Source organism: Aspergillus fumigatus, chromosome 4 (genome assembly GCF_000002655.1).
Source record: "Aspergillus fumigatus Af293 chromosome 4, whole genome shotgun sequence".
In the NCBI taxonomy this organism is placed as follows: Eukaryota; Fungi; Ascomycota; class Eurotiomycetes; order Eurotiales; family Aspergillaceae; genus Aspergillus; species Aspergillus fumigatus.
This window is the reverse complement of record NC_007197.1, coordinates 3,707,971-3,728,569: the sequence shown is the minus strand read 5'-3', so window position 1 is coordinate 3,728,569 and position 20,599 is coordinate 3,707,971. Positions and strand designations below refer to the sequence as shown.

The 20,599-nt window shown below is 49.9% G+C and overlaps 9 protein-coding genes across 9 annotated transcripts; 3 read left to right on the top strand and 6 right to left on the bottom strand.

Moving 5' to 3' along the window:
• Nucleotides 1-960: 960 nt before the first annotated feature.
• Nucleotides 961-1,828, bottom strand: AFUA_4G14270 (thioesterase domain-containing protein; the record flags this gene model as incomplete). Its single annotated transcript, XM_746311.3, has 2 exons — nucleotides 961-1,020; nucleotides 1,092-1,828. Coding segments are annotated over 2 exons (795 nt in total), but the record flags the coding sequence as incomplete, so codon positions are not given.
• AFUA_4G14280 (uncharacterized protein) lies at nucleotides 1,687-2,947 on the top strand (the record flags this gene model as incomplete). Its single annotated transcript, XM_077804688.1, has 3 exons — nucleotides 1,687-2,057; nucleotides 2,136-2,373; nucleotides 2,423-2,947. The coding sequence occupies 3 exons, from the start codon at nucleotides 1,687-1,689 to the stop codon at nucleotides 2,945-2,947; spliced, it is 1,134 nt and encodes a 377-aa protein (XP_077660827.1).
• Nucleotides 2,948-3,423: 476 nt separating this feature from the next.
• AFUA_4G14260 (putative MFS monocarboxylate transporter) lies at nucleotides 3,424-6,210 on the bottom strand. The gene is made up of 5 exons (XM_746313.3): nucleotides 5,733-6,210; nucleotides 5,258-5,679; nucleotides 5,102-5,202; nucleotides 4,679-5,041; nucleotides 3,424-4,567 (listed from the first exon to the last, which is right to left on the bottom strand). The coding sequence occupies exons 2-5, from the start codon at nucleotides 5,427-5,429 to the stop codon at nucleotides 3,815-3,817; spliced, it is 1,389 nt and encodes a 462-aa protein (XP_751406.2). The 5' UTR covers nucleotides 5,430-5,679; nucleotides 5,733-6,210; the 3' UTR covers nucleotides 3,424-3,814.
• A 374-nt stretch (nucleotides 6,211-6,584) lies between these two features.
• Nucleotides 6,585-9,443, bottom strand: AFUA_4G14250 (uncharacterized protein). Its single transcript, XM_077804687.1, has 10 exons — nucleotides 8,849-9,443; nucleotides 8,735-8,760; nucleotides 8,503-8,675; nucleotides 8,360-8,451; nucleotides 8,130-8,308; nucleotides 7,953-8,061; nucleotides 7,682-7,902; nucleotides 7,597-7,633; nucleotides 7,518-7,548; nucleotides 6,585-7,466 (listed from the first exon to the last, which is right to left on the bottom strand). Exons 1-10 carry the CDS (start codon nucleotides 8,880-8,882, stop codon nucleotides 7,097-7,099), a joined length of 1,272 nt encoding a protein of 423 aa, XP_077660826.1. The 5' UTR covers nucleotides 8,883-9,443; the 3' UTR covers nucleotides 6,585-7,096.
• A 558-nt stretch (nucleotides 9,444-10,001) lies between these two features.
• On the bottom strand, nucleotides 10,002-11,350 carry AFUA_4G14240 (putative O-methyltransferase; the record flags this gene model as incomplete). Its single annotated transcript, XM_746315.1, has 5 exons — nucleotides 10,002-10,782; nucleotides 10,844-10,970; nucleotides 11,028-11,042; nucleotides 11,104-11,248; nucleotides 11,303-11,350. The coding sequence occupies 5 exons, from the start codon at nucleotides 11,348-11,350 to the stop codon at nucleotides 10,002-10,004; spliced, it is 1,116 nt and encodes a 371-aa protein (XP_751408.1).
• A 668-nt stretch (nucleotides 11,351-12,018) lies between these two features.
• Nucleotides 12,019-13,841, top strand: AFUA_4G14230 (putative MFS transporter; the record flags this gene model as incomplete). The annotated part of the gene is made up of 8 exons (XM_746316.1): nucleotides 12,019-12,215; nucleotides 12,269-12,418; nucleotides 12,478-12,647; nucleotides 12,711-12,735; nucleotides 12,788-13,122; nucleotides 13,171-13,275; nucleotides 13,322-13,535; nucleotides 13,592-13,841. 8 exons carry the CDS (start codon nucleotides 12,019-12,021, stop codon nucleotides 13,839-13,841), a joined length of 1,446 nt encoding a protein of 481 aa, XP_751409.1.
• Nucleotides 13,842-13,977: 136 nt separating this feature from the next.
• AFUA_4G14220 (transcription factor domain-containing protein) lies at nucleotides 13,978-16,362 on the bottom strand (the record flags this gene model as incomplete). The annotated part of the gene is made up of 3 exons (XM_746317.2): nucleotides 16,166-16,362; nucleotides 15,304-16,111; nucleotides 13,978-15,247 (listed from the first exon to the last, which is right to left on the bottom strand). The coding sequence occupies exons 1-3, from the start codon at nucleotides 16,233-16,235 to the stop codon at nucleotides 13,978-13,980; spliced, it is 2,148 nt and encodes a 715-aa protein (XP_751410.1). The 5' UTR covers nucleotides 16,236-16,362.
• A 349-nt stretch (nucleotides 16,363-16,711) lies between these two features.
• AFUA_4G14210 (uncharacterized protein) lies at nucleotides 16,712-17,824 on the top strand (the record flags this gene model as incomplete). Its single annotated transcript, XM_746318.2, has 1 exon — nucleotides 16,712-17,824. The coding sequence occupies one exon, from the start codon at nucleotides 16,712-16,714 to the stop codon at nucleotides 17,654-17,656; it is 945 nt and encodes a 314-aa protein (XP_751411.1). The 3' UTR covers nucleotides 17,657-17,824.
• A 27-nt stretch (nucleotides 17,825-17,851) lies between these two features.
• On the bottom strand, nucleotides 17,852-18,592 carry AFUA_4G14205 (uncharacterized protein; the record flags this gene model as incomplete). The annotated part of the gene is made up of 3 exons (XM_001481528.2): nucleotides 18,250-18,592; nucleotides 17,962-18,195; nucleotides 17,852-17,905 (listed from the first exon to the last, which is right to left on the bottom strand). The coding sequence occupies exons 1-3, from the start codon at nucleotides 18,523-18,525 to the stop codon at nucleotides 17,852-17,854; spliced, it is 564 nt and encodes a 187-aa protein (XP_001481578.2). The 5' UTR covers nucleotides 18,526-18,592.
• Nucleotides 18,593-20,599: the final 2,007 nt, after the last annotated feature.

Genomic DNA, 20,599 nt, shown 5'->3' with positions numbered 1-20,599 from the left:
TTTGTCGATTCAGATCTTATGGGAGTAGAGTACGCCGTGGCCAAGGTAAAGTCTGGTGGTAGGACTGGGCGCCCCCTGATGATAAGGCAGACTCCCAAGATGCTCACATGTCTTTCTTGTTTTTAGTACCAAGCGCCATTGCCCTTCGTTTGCTTTAGTAGGTCAACAGTGCCCCCCTGAGGTCGGGGAGCGGGTGCGTGATTGGACTGAGCGAGGTGAGCTTGCACGGGATACGTACCTACTCGCCCGTTATTGGCGAGCATCCAAAACGACATGCATCCTTCGCGCTGGAACTAATCTTAGATTCCCAGCAAGCTGCCAACGGGGATTCCAGCCGTGCAAGTCCCAATAATAGCATAATCAAAAGTCATTGATTGAAGATGGTGAGAGCTGTTAGCTGGTGGTCCGAAAGACGGAGCCAACTAGCCTAGAGGAGGCATAAGGCATGCATGAAACGAGAATGACAAAGGCGCTAACGTTGCCTTCATGAATGCGGTAGCCCTGCGGTTCTATCTATGAGTCGAGGGCATCCCTTAGGGCACCCATGACTCCCTTCTGCTAACAGCGCCGCGACGCCGAATATAAATTGAAGATAACTATTGCTACACAGGTTGGGACGCTAAGGAGCGTTGAGATCCTTGTCTTCGATCTAGACTCGGCACCTCGATCCCGCAGCATCTGGATCACCCTTTTGTTGCCGTGCAGTAAGTACACCCTGCTCCGGCCTCCCTGGCATGCATGCAGCCAAAGAGGAGCCGAATCGGGGAGCAAGGGATATGTTCCTTTCCTTGATATCCATATATTTAGTCTTAAATTTTATCTGGACTGTGGGCCTGTGGCTATCATGACGGCCAAGTGGAATGAAAGAATTTTCTATCACATGAAGATAAATATTTGACCAGAAGTGACCAAGCATAAATCTAGAATATTATATATAACGATCATACTGTCCATCATTGCTTACCCTGATAAAAGCTGGCCTATGAACGCCGCTACCTGGCGTGCATATTTCCCCTCTTGCTATGCCAGTGTTAGTAAAAGATGTCATCAGTTACATGGTCAACCGCAAATCAAAGTACTGATGCCCTCACCATCATGGAGAAATGATTTGCCCCGTCGGCCTTATCCACAACCACCTCAGCTCCAGGGAACAAGGACCCCCAAATCCCCGCCGAGAAATCAGTCCGTGCCTCAGTGAGGAACTTCATATCCTCCGTGTCCTCAGGGCGCGGCGCCGGTCGAGCACATCCTTTACTATCAAAGACGCTCTGACTTGCCCAGATGATTCCTGTCCTGTCGGGGCCCTGGCCAGCCACAAAGGGCGTCGCATAGTATCCACTGAGAATGGCATTGGTCTTCTTGAAATGTGGTATAAGCCATTCCGGAGCCTTGCCCTCCTGGCCGAAGATGCCCATTGCGTCGCAATGATCGAAGAAATGCTGTGGAAGCGTCCCCAGTCCCATCGGTGGAGGCGCATCGAGCAAGACTAAGCAGGGAACCTGTTCCCCACGGGCAAGAAGAATCTGAGCGGCTCGGTACGCCAGAATCCCGCCCGCAGACCAGCCGGCGAGGTGGTAGGGCCCGGTGGGCTGGCGGGTGCGGATCTCTTTCAGATAGCTTCCGACAAGCTCGTCGACGGTGCAGTGCACGTCGACATCGTTCTTAAGGAACGGCGAGTTGAGAGCAATGACGGCGACTTTGGCCGCAATACGCGGCAGTGATGCATATGAGGTGGCTGACCCTGAGCCGTCGGGCAGGAGGAACAGGATCTTCTCCGCACTCCGAGAGGAGCCTTGCAGGACAATAGATGAGGCGTCTGGAATGCCAGCTTATGCCCGCGATCGATGGGTCAGTATCAACTGGATTGGAGGCTCGACGTTCAAAACCCTGCAGCCCACGATCGACGAGCACGAGATGTGGATCTATGAGGTTGATGGCCATTATATCGAACCACGCCGGGCAGAGACGTTCCTCATTTGGGCCGGGGAGCGATACTCAGCCCTAGTCCAGCTCGATCCCATGGACTATTCCATCCGCGTGCCTGACGGTGGCTATTTGTAAATGATATCAGCTTTTGGGATCTTACAATACAAAAACAGCAACCTAGACGCTCATCGGCCTCCTGATTGGTTTAGCGTCACCACAATCTCACAGCCTTTTTTCGACTACAATGCCTGGCCGACCTGGGACGGGATCGTCTTTCTGGACAAACTTGATCTTCCTCCCTGGCCTCCCAAGGCTCCCTTCACTGGCGACGGCGACACAATGCATGTCCTCTACCTAGGCAAAGCCAACTCGACCTGGGAATTTACTTTGAGTGGGAAGAAAAAATACCCTTCGGACCGCTCGGCGTACCACCCTCTATTGTATAACGTAAATTCTCCCGAGGCCTCGCGATGACGACCTGATCATCCGCACCCAGAACGGCACCTGGCAGGATATCGTCCTCCAGGTGGGTCACTCGCCTCTTTGGCCAGTTGACTTCCCGCACGCCGTGCACAAGCATGGCAATGAGTTCTGGCGACTAGGTTCTGGTCAGGGATTGTGGAAGTACTCCTCGGTGTCCGAGGCCTTCGCCGATCATCCCGAGAATTTCAATATGGTCAACCCACCCTACCGTGATACCTTTCTGACAGAGTTCACAGGAACGATGTGGGTGGTGCTACGGTACCAGGTGACATCTCCGGGGGCGTGGTTGCTGCACTGTCACTTTGAGATGCATCTCGACAACGGCATGGCCATGGCCATTCTAGATGGAGTTGATAAGTGGCCCAAAGTGCCGGATGAGTATGCCCTGGGTTCCCATGGATTTCGTGTGGATGGCAAGAATGGACTGCAGCATTATTTCTTCCAGCAGGTCATGGACCAGCTAGTCAGCCTAGTGTCTGCATTGCTGTTGGGAGCTGCAGTCATAGCATCCTCTGTTGTGATATGGGCTGTGGTCTGACTCTTGAGATAGAGAAAGGAGAAGCAACCGATCACGATCTACTATAGTTCATTAGCATCTGGACCCATGGGGAGTCAAGACGATAAGGGAGGCCTGTTGCCGTCTATCAGCTATCCTTGGTCTTGAAGTTGCATAAACATGGGAATAGTGTTACGGCTGCCATCTTGTTGGGATCAATGACAGTTCATACACTAAATCATGCTTGTGTCTGGATTGTGACCACATAACAGATGGTGAGAACCAACCCACTATTATCAGTATATACTCATGGTCGTGCCATGCTTATCCGTAGCGCTCTGGATACTTACCAGATCGGCTCTCCCAAAGGCAGCTACCAGTGAGAAACTGGCGTAGTGGTCTTTTCATTGGTATTCATTCTGCTCTATCCAATAGTAGAATATATTAACACCGCTCGAGGGAAGGACGAATATGCTGTGTGGAACAGGTGCGCCCAGGTACTAATGGTAGGTAGCCAAAGACCACCGGCTACACGGGGTATTTATGCACCAAGACTACATATGGTAGCGAGAGGCAGAGCCCACGTGAAGTTACTCAGATGTGGCCTTCACGAGATTGAAATTTATTGCGTCTGAGGATCTCCTTTGCGTTATTAATGACGAATAATATATCCGTTACGCTTGCAGCGAGAGGAAATGATAAAGGGGCCACATTCGTCGAAAACCATATCGTAGGCATCGTTAATCTTGTCAGGTTGACTTCTCTATGGCCACTACCGGAGGTGGAGGCCGGGAGTCCAATGCGCTACTCAAGCAGAATCTAATTCATCTTCAAACTCATATCAATCCTGGAACGAGTGGAAACCCCCGAAACCAACATCGCATCCTGCAGTCAAACACACAGCCTGCTCTAGCGACTCACACAGCGCACGCTGGAGCTGATATAACCCCACATCGAGCTCCAAGCTCCCAACGCTGCCGTGATACCAGTGAAGAGAATCAGAGTCCCATATTGAGTGCTAAAGCCAGTCCCAGCGTTGCTGGTTTGCGAGCCACCCAGCGATCCCTGCTTGATCAGTGCCGTGCTCAGCGGACCACTGATGACATTGCCAATTCCCCGCCCTCCGGCCAGCAAACCAAAGACTAACCCTGTCTCCAAAGAGGTGGAAGAATCACGCTTGATTTGTTTGATGACACCCGACCAAGTGGAACTGAAACCACCGGCGAAGAATCCGTAAAAGATGGAGAACAGGGTGAGCAAAGCAATGCCCGTCCGAGGTGAGTCGGACCCCGGAGATGATGCCATGCCCCACAAAAGAAACACAGATAGCGCTGAGCCCATCGAGGAGAGAAGCAGGATATTCGATACTGCGAAACGATCACAGAGCATTCCCATGCAGATACCGCCGACGATAGAAGTCGCGTTGAAGAGCGAGACTAGCATTGTGCCCATTGTTCTTGAGAGACCAACTGTTGCGGTCGAATAAGATGGCAGATATGTGGACGGCAAGAAGTATCCAAAGCTTTGGATGATATTGCCTGCCTGGAGCGTCCAGAAGGCGGCGAGGCGGAGGAACCCCAGGTCCAGACGCCGGGCTGATGCGGACGGCGAGACAGGGATTCGAGGCTTCATGAACGGCAGAGATCCTAGAGTAGTAAGCAACTGTGATTCAGTGTTAGTACTGGATGCATTCGGACAGCGACAAACGCCACCCAAGTTGGTTCCCCTCCATAGATTCGCAACAAATCGCAGCAATGAACCCGGGCTCCATACCGTAGTGACAGTCCAAAATCTGAAGGTCGTACTAGAACCGAAGTGGTGCAAACAAAAATTTGCCGCAAAGGGCAATACAACACCGGTTACGCTCTTGGCTGCCCACATGATCCCGAGGGCAAGGCCCTTTTTGTGGATGAACCACTGGTCCATATACAGAGATGACGGGCTGAACATGAGCGCATTGCCGATGGCGCACATAATACCCTGAGTTGCAATGAGATGCCATACGTGCGTCGAGAAAGACGATAGAAGCGAGTCGATCACGGTGATACAGAGCCCTGTCGGAATGCACCAGCCTTGGAGGCGTGGGTACCGCGTCAAAAGTGTGAATGTCACAGGTGATAAGAGGTACAGGAGACCCTATCCGATTGCGTTAGACTATATTGATCTAATGACATGTGTGTGGTGCCTTTATGATACAGTTGATGTAGTTCCCACGGTAGCAAGGTCGCCTTTATTGCCCTGTAAGGCATCATGCGTGCTGTAGTATTCTTGGAAAATCCCGAAAACAGTGGAGAACCCTGGCGTGCCAAATTAGTCGCCAATAAACTCCGATCATTCGCGCTTAGTGCAAACCCCAGACTGGTAGCTGAATGAGACAGCATGACGCGAGTAGTTGCCAGGCAGCTTTGCCTCCGTCGGCGGGAGGCAGCGAGGGTTGTTCTATCTCTGACGAAGTCACGTCATGGGCAGAATGACGGGTCGGTATCTCGCTCAAAGAGATGATCTCGTGGTCGGTAGAGCTCATGATTGCCAGACATCCGCATGGCTGATCAAATAGGTCGAATCGAGAGAATGTCTGAATCGGAAAGATGAAGATTGAAGCATGATGTAAGATGATGCCACGTGGGCAGTTGCCCCTCTCGGGTTGATCCTGGACGCCCAGCAGCAGATCTGTCGAGGTATGTAATATGTTCAGCAACTTCTTGCTTCTACCATGTCTCCAAAATCGGACTTGAAAAATATCTTGTTCAATCGCTTGCCAGCTTCACAGGTACCTAAACCCCAGTCAGCGCTCTAGCAGACCTCACAGGTGAACGTCGCAGGCCACATTTCCGTACGGAGAACAACAGTTCGGACACTCTGGCCCTCTCACACAGTTTACTGTCACCTGGAGCTAGCAGAGCAGAATGCACTATAGTTTTAACTTATCATTGTGCTAGAGGATGTTGGTTATTAGAGTAGTCATTGCCTGTTAAGCAGTGAGCAAGTTCAGAGAGTCATGAAGTCTTGCCATTGAAGACTGAGTCAATCATATGAATGCTGTCCAAGCAGGACGCCTTAAGCTCGGCAGAGGATTTGATTAGACGGCGGACTCAGTTCTGTTATTTATCGAAATACGCCAGATGAAGCGGAAGCTGGTCCATCAGACGATCATGTTCCAGAGTGGACCCAATATCCGGACTGTCTGGGGGTATTGCCTGTGATGATCAATTTTCGACGATCTTATGCATCAACCTTCAATCCAAACCAGTAAAGTGATTGCATATCAACCAGTGCAATATAGCTATACTTCTACCTATGCTAGTTGTCTACCTAGTATTCTGGAAATCCCTAAGAGATCTAGCCATTCTAGGAAGCTGGAGTAATGTGATGAGGAGTATATGCAGGTTGGAGCCATAGTATCATGAATAAGGCCGAGGAACAACCCAAAGTGGGATAATGCACTTCAGCTTTTGAGAGTACTGACTGGCCCATGTGCATACAATATATGTGGGTAAACCTCGTCTTTCTAGGAACGGTCATTTAGCTTTGCGCACGACGAGGCGGGGCAGATCTGAAACAATGTAGATCTGCAAGCCTGTTTGAACCCACAGATGACGTGTTGCATGGCTGTATCTACAGTAGGTAGGACAATTTTGTTGTGACGGAGATTTTGCAGCATCTTTCTCTGCATGCGCGTATCGGAAGGACATGGGATGATTTATCATTTGCGCGAGTATAGTGGGATTATAAGACAAGGTGCAGAACTGATATGATTGACTGGGTCTCATGCCGCAGAATGAACCATTCCCAAGCCAGCTATGCTTAAAAAAAATATGTAGATCTAGACTCCTAACTGTCTGTTCCATCGTTCTGCTACATGAAGATGACTTCTTGGAAACTTCGCGTGGATTATTGTTTTTTTCAGTCAGCTTTGATCCTTGACATAGTATCCAAGGACCAACTGAGAAGCTTTGAGCTGGGCTACTCCCCGGTCACTAGACTATTGAACCAGGTACGACTCCTGGAGCTTGGTGCCGCAAAATGTGCGTCTGCGAAGGGAACAGATTTATGAGGAGGATGAAAATAGTCCAGAGGGTCGTACAGTGTATCGGCAAAGGCTTCCAACCACTCGTCTCCCATAGGAAAGAGCAGTAATAAAGAATCATTCACCCTCTGCTGATAGGGTGAATGCCTGGAGCAAACTGATAATCATACGACAAGTCTCTCTGTCGAAGCTTCATCCGAAGACACTCGGACGACAATATCCGTTCGAACAGTCACTTTATTAGAGCCATCCTGCACGTCACTGTTGCGACGTCCATGGTGGGTTCTACTGCCGGCTCTTTGCCACTCCTCACCCGTATACTGGACGATCTTCTCGTCCGCGAAGACGGCCATGAGGACCGCTCTCCTTTCTTGCGTATGTGGTTGAGAATTCAGTTCCAGGCCGGGGTGGCTATTCTTGGACCGACTGTTGGACCAGTATGGGCCACATTGTCCTTTGTCTGTTGACACCATTGACACGAAGAGACGGATCATCGGTGCCAGTGATGCGAGGAGGATGCTGTAGTTCTCTATCCTGTGGATTATTAGACCATGCTGCACTAGGAAATTTCGGGAGTATACCTACTTGACCCACAGGATAAAGGGGACAGTGTTATCTGTGGATTGTTAGTATCGCCTTCAATAATATGTCAGCAACAACTCACGTGTAATATCATTCCTCTCACCAAGAGTCTTGAGCAACTACTCCATCCGTCAGCAAGGGAATAATTCCTGTCAACGGCTACTTACATATGTCTTCACAATAGAGGCAATTCCCGATATCAACAACGGCCCACTGAGGCTAATAGTCTGCCAGATCCGACGAAAGAGGGCCTGTCGTGGCATTCGCCGAATCCGACTGAATGGCAGCTTGTGCTTTGCTGGCGCCGCGTCTGTGGCCCTTAATGTATAACGCCAGAGTTGGACAGCTGAGAGTGCCGTCAAAAAGAAATCGATAGTCGTGTTGAAGCCTAGCTATCCATCAGTCGATGTATGCTGGAGAAGGCAAGTAGCGTCATACCACCCTGGACGAATCCTATCGTCGTTTGTACTGTCGGTGACTGACAGACCACGGAGCCATCTGCTGGTGGGTTATCCCACATATAGTGGAAGTAGCTTACTCGATTGGCCTATTCATGCCAACCAGGGAGTTGCACCGGTCAGCAATTGCCAGGAACGAGGAGAGGGCGTCACGTACGGCATGGTAGGGATGGGGGCCGCACTGCACAACAATCTGAATGATAGTCACCGAGTTCACCACGACCTGTATTGCCATGCATACGATAATGGATAGGCGGATCTGCTTATCAATGCTACTAAAGCACGTGTAGAGGAAACACATCATGCCGGAGCGGCTCAGCATGGAGGCAGTAACAGCTAGAAGACAGCCGTGAGTTGCTACATCACCTGATGTGAAAGTCCACTCACCTAGAGGCTGGGAAATAAACTCGTTCTTCAACGCCAGAGTTCTTTCGGCATCTGACAAAAACCACATGTGCCTCCCGAGACCGTTTTCAAAGCTTGTCAATGCGTCAGAAGGATCCGGTGACGTTTCTAGTTTGAACACCAACCTGCGCTGAATCAGGACCATATGCGCGATATCAAACGCATACCCAGCGGCGTACAGAATATCCTCCAAGCCCCATATTCTTCTGGGGGAACTAACCCGAGGCAGCATCCATCGAATCCATGCCTTGGTCGTATACTGAACGGCCAAGGCTAGTCCTGCCACGCCTGTCAAAGCCTGAGCAGGATTCTGTCAGTTGTCTCTCCCGAGCACAGGGAAGGAGAGTAGCAACTAACCCACGCTGCATAGATATACGGACCCCCTGTTTGAAGAATTGGCTCAAGTATCAGTAGCACATCTACACATCGCTCTGTGCTTCCGCAACCACACGTCCGAGAACAGACACTCACCGCAGTTGGTATCGTTCCCTAATGCAGGAGACATTTTACGGTCACGGCTGAGCAGTGCTTTGTGCGGTGATACTCACAGGGCAACGGAGGAAATGCATGTTTGCAGGAATAGATAAGTTTTTTTCGTGGGTAGCCAAATTGTCAGCGAACTCCGGAACTAGGAGATTCGAGCAGATTTTGAACAGGGACGAAGGCTAATAGAGATCTAGCATAGTGAACCCAGATCTTGGCTTCAACAATTATCACGCAATGGAGACATCTGAGAGATGACTTTGAGACATTGTCTGCAGGTACTGTAGCCATCATTCCTCTCGTCAAGTTTTACCTGAATAGCATTGGTGATTATCCTCAGTCCCCACCATGACCGGATGCAACAGCTGTTCAGAAACGTGTTAGAAACAACATCGTGACTATAAAGCAGGTATCATTGAAGCAAAAATAGCAAGAACCGGGTAAAGTAGGCAGATCATGGACGAGAAAATGGTTCGGTGGAGTAGCCCGTCGAGGCGACTCGGGATGGTCCGATAGAATCGACTGATGCCCGGAAGCTAGCTAGTGCCTCGGATGGAAAATTTCAATAGAGTAAGCTTCTAGGAAGATATGTGAAAGCCTCCTTAGCAGGGAGCACTTGTCGAATCAGTATACTCCGTACACCCGACACCCTCATTGGCGCATGGCATCCACTGTGTGCCTGGGTCAACGAACCTATGCAAGCGGTGGAATTAAACTACAGGGATGATGACCCACTAAGTAGTAGCACGGTATTCTTAGTGGTCCTAGCGGTGTTCCGACCTATCTGTTCTAGAGACACGAAGGACAAGGACAGGATCATGCCACAAGCAAAGCCCGATAGTGGGCCCGCTTTAGTTACATAAGAGTTTAGTAGCCCTAAAATTATGCTCCCACAAATACGGACAGATGGAACCAATCGCAGAAATATACACAATTCGTTCCCTAATTTCAAAAGGTCCACTCGTTATGGTATTTTGCGGGAGTTGGTTATAGCTGACAACATGCTATGACAAATGAGAATTATCTGCATCAGACTTGACCCAGGGAGATATCCACCAAGTAGACCGGGAGGAGACGAGAATCACAGACACAAGTGGTTCCATCGATTTTCCGTTTGCCGCAGTTGGCAAGGAATATCTCTCTAAGCAGAGCTTTCCACTTTCCTCATTTCAATCAAGCCCTCTCCGAAATCCGGATACGCCTCGAATGTCACCCGAAGCCCAGCCAGGCCCGCCATTTGATGCCATTCGGTCGAACTTCTCTCTCGACCGCCGAACAAAGCAATCATGGCGGCGTGCATCTTGGCGTAAGTGGTATTCTTCGCAAACCCATGAATCAGCAATCGCGAGTGAGGAGCCATAGCCTCCGATATCTTCTTCAGCAAGCGCAAAGCTTCCAAGTCTGGGAGATTGTGAAGGATGTGCGCCAGATGGTAGATTAGCGCGCCCTTGATCGGTTGGGGACTTTCGTCCTTGTAGTTCCACACAGCTAGGGTGATGCCGGGGATATCAGTGATGTCATGATTGAACTCTTGGACGATCAGGTCCGAAGTCTGGAGTTGGGGAAATGCAGCCTTGAAATCGAGAATCATCTCCCCGCGACCTCCGCCGATGTCCACCATGGTCGGAGGTGTAGAAGCTTGTGCGTCGTTGAGGACCGATTCCAGATCGTACCCTAGGGCCCGGAGACGGTCAGGAGCAGCGTTTGTTTTCATAAACTTGCCAACCATGAAGTGATTGAAACTGTCCATGCGGCCTTCTGTGGCCATGATGGAATACGTATGTTCCTTCGCGAGCTCCTCTTGGCCCATTGATTTGTAGGCAAATTGAAATGGCGTCTCCCGCTCTTTGAAGGGATACTGAAAGTTTTCGGCCTCGAGCTTTCGCATCAGGAATGCACCGGCAAGAAGATTTTCCGTCGTACTACCAACTGTTAGCAACGGTACACCCAGTTGTTAGAAACCGAAATGGGGATCAAGCTTACAAGTGCACAGCTCCATGTTGGGCGGACGGAGTGGCCGCCAAATGCTTGGTTATGGCATTGGCACGGTACAAATTCTCTGCGACAAAATCAACAAAGTCTAACCCGGACATGGCATACAGTGTGTCCTCTAGAGGAAGAAGTTAACGTTGATCCGACTCGTCTTGCCTATGTGCGGCCGTCTCACGAATTAGAAGTAAACCTGGTTGCCGATGTAGTCGGTCAGAGGGACGCCGTTCATCAGGACAAGGCATGGTACATACATGGTACATCCTGTCTTGTTCTCTCGATGGACCGTTCTTGGAGGGCTGACAAGACATCTTGGCCGCTCACCGGCTTGTCGAGATCTGCCAAGACATCAAACAGCTGAAAGCGAACCGCAATAGGAACAAAGCCGATGGCCGCAGCCTACATAGTCAAGCATGAGTATCGCATACCGGCTTCCAGGGATCTTGGACCGACCGAGGTCACTGTGCTCGCAAGAGCAGCGGCGGCAGCAGGCGAAGACATGATGCCTGACGGAGGAGAACCAGTGGGTGCTGCTGCAGATGGCTGCGGCGGGGAATAGATATCTTTATGACGTTCTCGCAGCTTCTGTGGAATTATCCCATTGGTTTTGGCCCTTCGTGATCCGAATTATGGCTGCACTAGAGGCACAATAAAAGTGCTAGCTGCGCACTAGCTTAGACCAGTTTCAACATAATTAAACCAGTGAGGTTGGGTCTACCCGATCCCTGCTGTCACTTTCACGCTATCTAGCACTAGCATTCACTATCGATTTAGTGGGCTGTGCCGTAGATTGCCTGCCCCTCCTCGCCATGACCATTTGCCATGATTGCCCCTCTGGTGATAATTACGTCTGCGGTCAGTTCTAGATCCCACGGAAGGCAATCCGGCCGGGACTATTCCTTGCCAAGACGATTTATATGTTTGAGTCGTGTAGGTGGTTGCTTGCCCGAGGCTTTTATCCTCACGGTGGATGTTATTGGGCAATTCGAACAGCACATTCCTCCGGCCGCGTGGTGTCTCTTGTTAACTGCCTCTTCGGAATTTTCTCGCCTTCTCGTCATGTAAGTCCTTGTCAGACTTATATCCTATCCTTGTTCTGATTCTAGAGTACAGTTGAGTCCCTTGAACATTTGATCTTGCGGAGCGTCTCGTCTGCTGTGTCGGTCATCATGAGTGGGTCTGGACTCGAGGACTCGGTCGATGCAGGCGAAAAACCCCATATGAGTAAGGATATCACTCAGGCAAAGTTAGACACCCACGTCACCGAGATTGACGACGAGGATGGCCGAGATCCTCGGAATTGGAGCTCAAGAAAGAAGCTTTTTGTGTTTGTCGCACTCATGTCAAGCTCCATCTTGGCTGATGGGTACGTTGCATCCTGGCCACACGTTTATCATGTGCTGATCGATCCCATAACAGAGGAATGACTTGGGGTGCGACATTAATCGTGCCGCAAGCGTTGGAGTGGGGAGTCAGCGTTGATCATTCCGCGACCAGTATGAACTACGGCATACTGTTACAGGGTGTTGGCGGTCTGACTGCCATACCTTTGATCGAGGCATATGGACGGTATGTCCTCACTTCAGTCCATCGGCAGCGGTAATGACGTGTAACAACCCGACGAATAGTCTCCCTGTATGGTTGTGGTCGCAATTCATCACCACGTTTATGGTCCTCCGAGCGACGTTATCCAACAACTATAGCACCTTCACTGCCTTTCGCTCTCTCCAGGGTCTCTTTGGCACGATCCCACAAGTGGTCGGTTTGCCAATTATTCATGATATGTACGAGCCGAAAGGTATGCGAAATTCGACGTCATCCAACCCATTTCAACATGGCCGTCGCTAACAATTGCTTCAAGACTGGCCGCAAATGATCAACATCTGGTATGATCAAACATTAGCGAAATTACATTCGAAATCTGCTAACTGACTTCAGGGGCACTACCTTCCTGATCGGGCCCTTTCTAGGCCCTGCACTGGCCGGATATATCGGTGCTGGCAGCAATTGGAAGGCCTCGTTTGGCGTTCTGACGGCCTTCTACGCGCTGTCGACAATACTGATCTTTCTCTTCGGATACGAGACTTACTATGCTAGAGGACATCAATGTCAGCGTAATTCGCGCCTGCAGTCAATGTTTGGAATCAAAAATCACAGCCTACCTGTCGGGCGCACTCTGGCCCACTGGACCAAGATCCTTGCCATATACATCTTCAAGTTCCCGCTCCTCCTGACTGGAATTGCAACAATGGTCAACTTTTGCTGGCCGATCGGTGGGTGGTCTGATCCTGCAACATGAAGGTGTATCTGACAGCTGCAAGGTATAACTGTGACCGTTTCCACGTTTGTTGCGCAGCCTCCCTACCTTTTCGACACAGTCCAGTCGGCATCACTGCGGTGGGCCCCCATTATCGGAGGCTTACTTGGTAAGCAGCATCCCCGGATCCCTGATAGAGGTCCTGACTCTGTAAGGTTATGCATTTGGCTACTGGTTTAATGGTTGGATTGAGAAATCCCGCCAGCAGGGGTGGCGGCCCGAGTATCGACTGCACGGTGTCTGGGTCGCCATTGGAGTCATGGCTTGTGGACTGCTCACATACGGCATGACCCTGAACTACCATAAGCATTGGATTGGTCTCGCATTTGGCTGGCTAATGGTCGTATTTGGCATGATCTCCAGTACAGTGTGAGTTTGCATTTACCCACGGGATGACTTGATGAGCTAATTACTGTATTCCATAGCTCGATCACGGCATACAACCTGGAGAAATATCCCGACCAGTCAACAGTAGTCTCAGCCATCATCAATGCCTGGCGTACAGCCAGTGGCTTCTCTGTCGGATACTTCCAGCCCTCCTGGATCGCGAAAGACGGGACTGCGGCAGTTTTTGGAACACAGGTGGCGGTAGTCGTTGCGGTTCTGATCCTCACAATAACCCCTGTCATAGTCATCGAAGGACGGAAAGTTAAACCCACCATTGGTGAGGCATGACTGAGGGTAGAGATTCTTCTTCTGTTCCGACCGTGTTGAGTTGACTGGTTGGCTGATCCGAAGTTTAAAATGGGACATCGTTATCCTTCGTTTTTATGTGGAGTCGTAGCGCCCAGTAGTCGTGGAGGTCTACTTCTCACAATATATTGAACGTATTCCACGTGGAAAGTGAATTATTAGATGTATTATACCACAAAGCGGCCTGTCCCATACTGTCGCCCATGAAAGCATCATTGAACAGGCTCTGATGGGTATCTTCGATAGACCAGGAGAAGTCGTTCCATCCCCATCCATTTTGGACAACAGTCGCGCCGTCCATTACGGTGGGCAGTTGACAGCCGACCGGGCCCTGTAGGAAAGAAGCAGATACATTGCCTTGACTCAGAGCATGAGAAGAGGGAGCTAATGTGGATGATGCTTTCGCGTTGATCGCAGTCGACTGTGGAGGCTTCACGTTGCGACGGATGTGCAGCCTCCCGAGCAGAGGGACTTGCAAGGTCATTGTCTGCTCAGAGGCAGTGTTTTCCTCCTGTCGTAGAAGCTGATTAAGGGCACATAGCGTATTAAAGGCTTGCTCGACAGATTCAAAGCCCGTGGGGTCCTTGGATCTTTGCCCCATGATCTCGATTACTTCGGCAATCACGCCCTGAATTTGACTGGTGTCGACATGGAAGCTACGCCGTTCCGTCGGGAAGGTGTTGCGGGACAAGAGCAGAAGAACCGCTGCAGCTGTAAAAGCCTGCAAGTCCATTACTCGTCCGACAAACACACCTGGAGGCAGTTTGCGTCTGAGGAAGATATAGCGCCTTGCCACGGCAACGCAAGCGTCCATGCATGGTAGCCGACTGTATAAATACTCCTCCCGCGAATCTTGACGCAATGCCATGGGAAGATATACTCGCATCAAGACGGTATAGTGAAAGAACTGTACTATGTGGTTGGCGGTGATCGGTTCTGTCTCGTTGACAAGCCACCACGTGCTGGGCGTCTGAGCAGCAAGGCTGCCTAGATCCCGCACTATCTCCAGAGCAGTCATGTGGAGTTCGGGGGCGGGTCCCTGACTGGCACTAGATTCATCTATTTCGTGTATTCGGACGGCGATATGCAGCAACTTCGTGGCATATACATCAGGCTGAACAACGCCGTCGACGATAAGTTGTAGACTGGGTGAGGGTTGGTAGCGCCGAGTGTCAGGTGGGAGGTTCAAGATCATTCCCGACATTCTTTCGATGTTGCAAAGCAATTCCCAAAGTTGGGCCATGCGGTAAGAATGCTGGTCATCGGTTCCGCTGATCTTGTCGAGCCGAACTGCCTGATGTATTCGAGGCAACCCCATCAGTTCTGCAATCGCGACGAGCCGCCGTATTGTCAGCCACGCCTTCTGTAAGTTTCCTAGTCCGATATGACTACAGAATCAGCATGTGTTCATCCCGCTTGATCAAATCAGAGATGCGAATCTCACAGTCGCGCAAAATGTACGGCCATTGCAAGACCTTCTCCCGTTGCAAGCAATCGATCATGGCACAAGACAGTACTCTCCATGGTATTTATGATTTGGCGACAAAGGTCAGCCCGCTTCTGGCATTTTCTGAGCTGATCTTCACTGTTTTCGCTCTGTTGCGGAAGCTGTTGGGCCATGATCGCTAGTGCTAAGAGCCACAACGCCAGAGTAAGAATGTTCACATCAGGACTACACATCTCCTCGTACCTGACGACGAGATCTTGCTGTGAGACAACTGTGCATGGTTGCGGTAAAAGGGTATGTAGCAAGGTCAGCCAATCAAATGAGGATCCTGCAATCTCGATCACCTCATCTTTTGGGGGGATTAGGCTCTGCAGACGAGGCCTGACGACCCGTGAGAACTGTGTAGAGATTTTTCCCTGCGCTTTATTCGCATTTTGCGAGCTGTCAAAACTGAGCCAGTCATTTTGGAAGAGTGAGCGTAGATGGGATGGACGATCTGTCATGGGAAAATCCGACCCGCTACTTTCGGCATCGGACTCTTGCGCATCAGGAGCTTGAACAGTGTCAGAGCAAACTACTCGGGACGGTTTGCTACCAAGCTTGACTTCAAGATTGTTGACAATCTTTGTGAGCTGGGTGACTTGGAATTCCAGCTGTTTAATCCTTTGTCGAGACGAGAACCGTGCTCGAGAGGACTTCAGTCTGGTCGGAAGCTGGGCAACACAGGTTGAACCTCGTTCTTCACATTGCCGACACGACTTAGCATCTTCGGAGATTCGGACGCATCGAACTTTACGCCGTCTGCCTGCCTTGTTTATTAAAACAGATGAAACCGGGATGATGTTTCATGCTCGCTTACACTCTGTGCAGCTTTTCGTTCCTTTCCGCAGCGCGGTGAGATCGCTTTGGGGACTCGACATTGCCGACATGACTGACTTCTATTCCTGTCTGTGATAAATCATCGGGAAATACTGAGACAGAACTTCCTCGGAGCGTTATTTCCGAAATGATGGGGTGGGATCAAGGGAGATAGGGAGCTGAAGAGGCAACTCTTATTCGGTTACGGACGAAGTTTTGAGCCGCGGACGAAAAGTGCCAGCCGATGGCGCCGTCCCTGTCACCTGATTGGCACCTCTTTCGTCATCCCCAAAGAAACTCTCCACGCAGAGTCCAACTAGAATGTTTGGCAATCGGGTTTAATACGGGTTGCCTTAAAATGTAAACAATAGATAATGAGCATCGTCCCGTTGTCGGCGCCGAGCTCACCGACTACCGAGCCCGGTCCTCGATAGGCTTCTCGAGCCATGGATATATTATGGGTGGATAGGGACACTGCCTGAGCATAAGGACTCAACATCAAATCTTACTCAAGTCAAGGCACCACATAGACGAGACAGTATCCACGATGCTTGACAAACGAGGAGGGCCATATCCGCCTCATAACGCTGCACTGGGGGGTTTACCCAGTGTCATCCCCGACATCCCCATCTGTGCCGTCTTCCTCGCCCTCTACATCGGATTTGCTGCTACAAACATGGCCACCCTGCAAATAAATCGTCGCAGAAGCCACAAGTTCCTTATGTCGGGAATGCTATTTGGCTTTTGTATGGCACGGATCACTACACTAGTCTTGCGCATCGCCTGGGCCAATCGACAGCACAACGTCCGACTCGCCGTTGCCGCCAATATCTTTGTCAATGCCGGTGTGCTCCTGGTATACATCATCAACTTGCTTCTTGCACAGCGCATCCTCCGAGCGAAGCAGCCCCGAATCGGTTGGAATCCCGTGTTGCGAGTTGCATATAAGGTCCTTTACGCCCTCGTCGCTGCAGCCTTGATCATGGTCATCACGGCTACTGTTGTCAGCGTTTATACCCTCGACAGGCATACGCAGGCGCAATGCCGCGATGTCCAGCTGGCAGCCATAACCCTTCTGCTCGTCATCACCTGTCTTCCTATCCTGCATCTCCTCGTTGCATTCCTGTTCCCACGATCCGAGCAGGAGGAAACATTCGGGGAAGGAAGCATGGCCAGCAAAGCTATCACCGTGATCCTATCGTCTGCGCTGTGCATTCTCATCGGGGGTTTCAAGGCTGGCGCAAACTGGAGTACTCCTCGACCAGTCACCAACCCCGCCTGGTTCCATTCCAAGACCGCCTTTTACGTGTTCAACTTTGTCCTCGAGATCCTTATCCTTTGTGTCCTGGCCCTCGGTCGGATCGACAAGCGATTCCATATCCCCAATGGATCTACAAAGCCTGGTGACTACACTCGTCTCGGACTGCAGTTGGATAAAGGAGAGGGAATGGAAGGGGCTCCCGCTTCTGTTGAGATGAAGAATAGCGCATAGCTGCTGCGGAACAGATGTCGGCAATGGTTACATGAATAGAGGGAAGAGTACTAAAAGCTGGAATATTAGAGCCTTAACAACATCTCATATTAATAGTGATGAAACCAAGCATGTAATGGCAATTCAATTTACCACATATTAGACTTTCTTCAAACAAATTTAATGGATCAAAGACTCTGCTTGAACTGCATAACACTAAGCAATAAGGACCGTCCGATTTAATGTCTCCATGAATGGAAAAGGGCCAGCCTGCGGGATCTAGTCAGCACCACGTCTCACATCGATCAAAAAACTGAGGCACTTACACCAACCAAGGAAACATGGGCGATATTGAGTTGCGCCGTCCCTGTTGCAAAAGCCTCAGGAACATTGACGCTGAAGTTCTGATAAGGCGGCAAACCGGATTCATGATGCTCTGGCCTGAAGGGACCGTTATATACAATAGTACCCATGACGTCTTCTGGGGAATGACAAGTGGAGTCCGCGCAAGAAGATAGGCCGATCGCGACGGCTATTTCCTGAGACCCGGTGAGGGAACCCTAGAAACCATCTACTCAGCTCTATCTCTTTATTTGCGGCTGTCAGAAGCATACCGGTCTCTGAATCTGTACCACAGTCGAACTCCCAGGAGCTAATTTCTCTCCTTCGGCGGGCAAACCGACGGCAACACGTTGGGCAGACACAGTCGCCGCAAGGAATAGAAGGAAGCAAGGGACCTTCATGGCGAAAGATAGCAATTCCACGAAATCTCGGGTGTTGACTTCAAAGCGACAATGATCTGTTGTTCCTGCTAGATCAGTCTGAAGAGGCTGGATTGTTGCTGTTCTTATAGTCCGTACAGCATCATGTCGCCAAACTTGCGTATACATCCAAGCATCGAAGATGCAAAAATAAAAGTGCGATCATTCGATGAGTCTCAGCAGGTCTCACAAATTGAGGCCTCCTGCAAAGTTACCTTGCACAGCAGGTGTGCCAATTGGGCAACCGACGCTGGCGATCCGACAACATGGGATCACTCCCATTCATCGACAGGGTCACGTGGTCTATGATGTTTTGATCACCAAATGGTGTCGCTGTCTTTCATTGATCAGCTCAGCTATAATAATCATAGGTTCAGGTGGCCTATTGTCAGCGGGAAGATGGCCGCTATAAATAGAGCCCAATTTAGAGATTCGCTCAGAGACTTGCACAGGCAGATGACAGAAAGCGTATCGCAGATCTGATCCGATCAGCTGCCGAATAATCAAGCGTTCGAATCCCGCCAGGCTACGGTTTCTTTCGCATTTTCGCCTGCTACATGCAGCTGACCAACTCGCTTCTATTATGAACTGACCAAGACACTTCACTAAAATGACCCTTTTTACCCGCAGGGCTAAAGGTTTCCTCGTCTGTTGGCACATGCTGATGCGAACAAATATATTTATCCAGTGTCTCATCTACTGTTTCATCTGCAGAAGAGAGCAGTTGAGAATTCTTGACATGTTGAAAATCACCAAGAAGTCCACTGATTCCGAATTCAAGCCATGCAGAACAGGATGAGCATTGAGATAGAAGGTAGTTCGTATGCTGGGGCATCGTCGCGTCATCATATTGATATGACCTCCACACAAGACTTAGAGGTGTCAAGCACGAGATATGCAGATGAGCTCTTTTCTTACAACTGTATACTGCTCGCTGCTCGCACAGTCTGGCTTTTATTTGTTTCTTCTACAAGCATTTTACGGCATCTAGGCTCGGTTAGTAAGTATGTCAGCTTGTAGAGACAACTCTGAGCCTATGAAGGGCGCCGCTGTACAGGTATGAATGCTATGTATGAATGCTACTCCTGCTCCTACAATTACCATACATTCAATATTGGAATGTTCATCTAAGCACAAAAGACATGCCATGCTGCCTCGGCAATCACATTATCTCCTAAGTCCTTCTCACCTTATGCTAGAATGAAACACAAGAGACCTGGTTTGGACTTCGAAGTGCAGAGTGATGAACCTTGTTAAGGTATGGTACCAAGTCGCACGCATGATTAAGTGGACTTGATTTGATTTTTGATTTTGGTGACTATATGTAGCAACTACGCCAAGAATGAATAGCCATAAGCTTACCAGTCTCTCATACGAGACTCCATGTAGCATCCTGAACTGACTCTGCCGTAGCATGGCTGAATGAGACGGTACACCAATTCTCCCTATGTCCAGAAGGCGGAAAAGGAACGATCGATTGATTTTCTCATCAAAGCTCGCTCGGAAAATGCTTCATCTGGGGCCAGTGCTTCGCCGACCATCGCTTGGAAGGTTGGGTAGCACACAGTCTTGGATCCTGGAAGAACTTGCCAACACGTTCGCTCATTGTAGATAGAAAAGCCAAGTTGCTGCAGAACAGTGTCTAGTAGTCGTACTTATTATCTGCGATGTGGATAGGATTTCCTGACTGGTGAAGCTGCCGTCTCACTCGCATCTGAATTTCATGGTGGGATGCTCATCAAGGAAGATGTTGAGGGCGACATCAGCCTCAATATTCTAGATGAAGCTGCACAATTGTGTTGACAATAAGGGGAAACTTTTCAAGGGCCTAATATTGAAAAGCGTGTTTGTCGACCTGCTGTTGTCGTTATTCATAGAGCCATAATGACTGCATGACCATTTTCTGTATTCATTTGTTAAATTGCTTACAATTAGTGAGGTATATGTCCGTAGCACAGAAGGAAATAATTCTGTAGCGCACTGACTGTGCTCTTACTTCCAATTGTGCAATTCTGTGTACTGGGTTAGAGCAAACCCAAGCAACGTCGAGGCAGAGTTGCCAAACAGAGGAGAGAGATCTATGTACGACTATTTCCATGTCGATCTTCATGTCTGCCTTGTCGATCCTGCGTTTCAAAGTTGTTGGTTTCATCAACTGTAGCCGCGGTCACCAACAGGTCAAAATGGACCCTGATATTTTGGC

Coding starts and splice junctions, on each gene's coding strand:
- AFUA_4G14260 (XM_746313.3), bottom strand. CDS start 5,429: ATGAGCTCTACCGACCACGAGATCATCTCTTTGAGCGAGATACCGACC. Junction 5,042..5,101: donor CCGTGGGAACTACATCAACT/GTATCATAAAGG, acceptor GCAATCGGATAG/GGTCTCCTGTACCTCTTATC. Junction 4,568..4,678: donor GATTTTGGACTGTCACTACG/GTATGGAGCCCG, acceptor ACTGAATCACAG/TTGCTTACTACTCTAGGATC.
- AFUA_4G14250 (XM_077804687.1), bottom strand. CDS start 8,882: ATGTCTCCTGCATTAGGGAACGATACCAACTGCG. Junction 8,761..8,848: donor AGGGAACGATACCAACTGCG/GTGAGTGTCTGT, acceptor TTCTTCAAACAG/GGGGTCCGTATATCTATGCA. Junction 8,676..8,734: donor CGTATATCTATGCAGCGTGG/GTTAGTTGCTAC, acceptor AATCCTGCTCAG/GCTTTGACAGGCGTGGCAGG.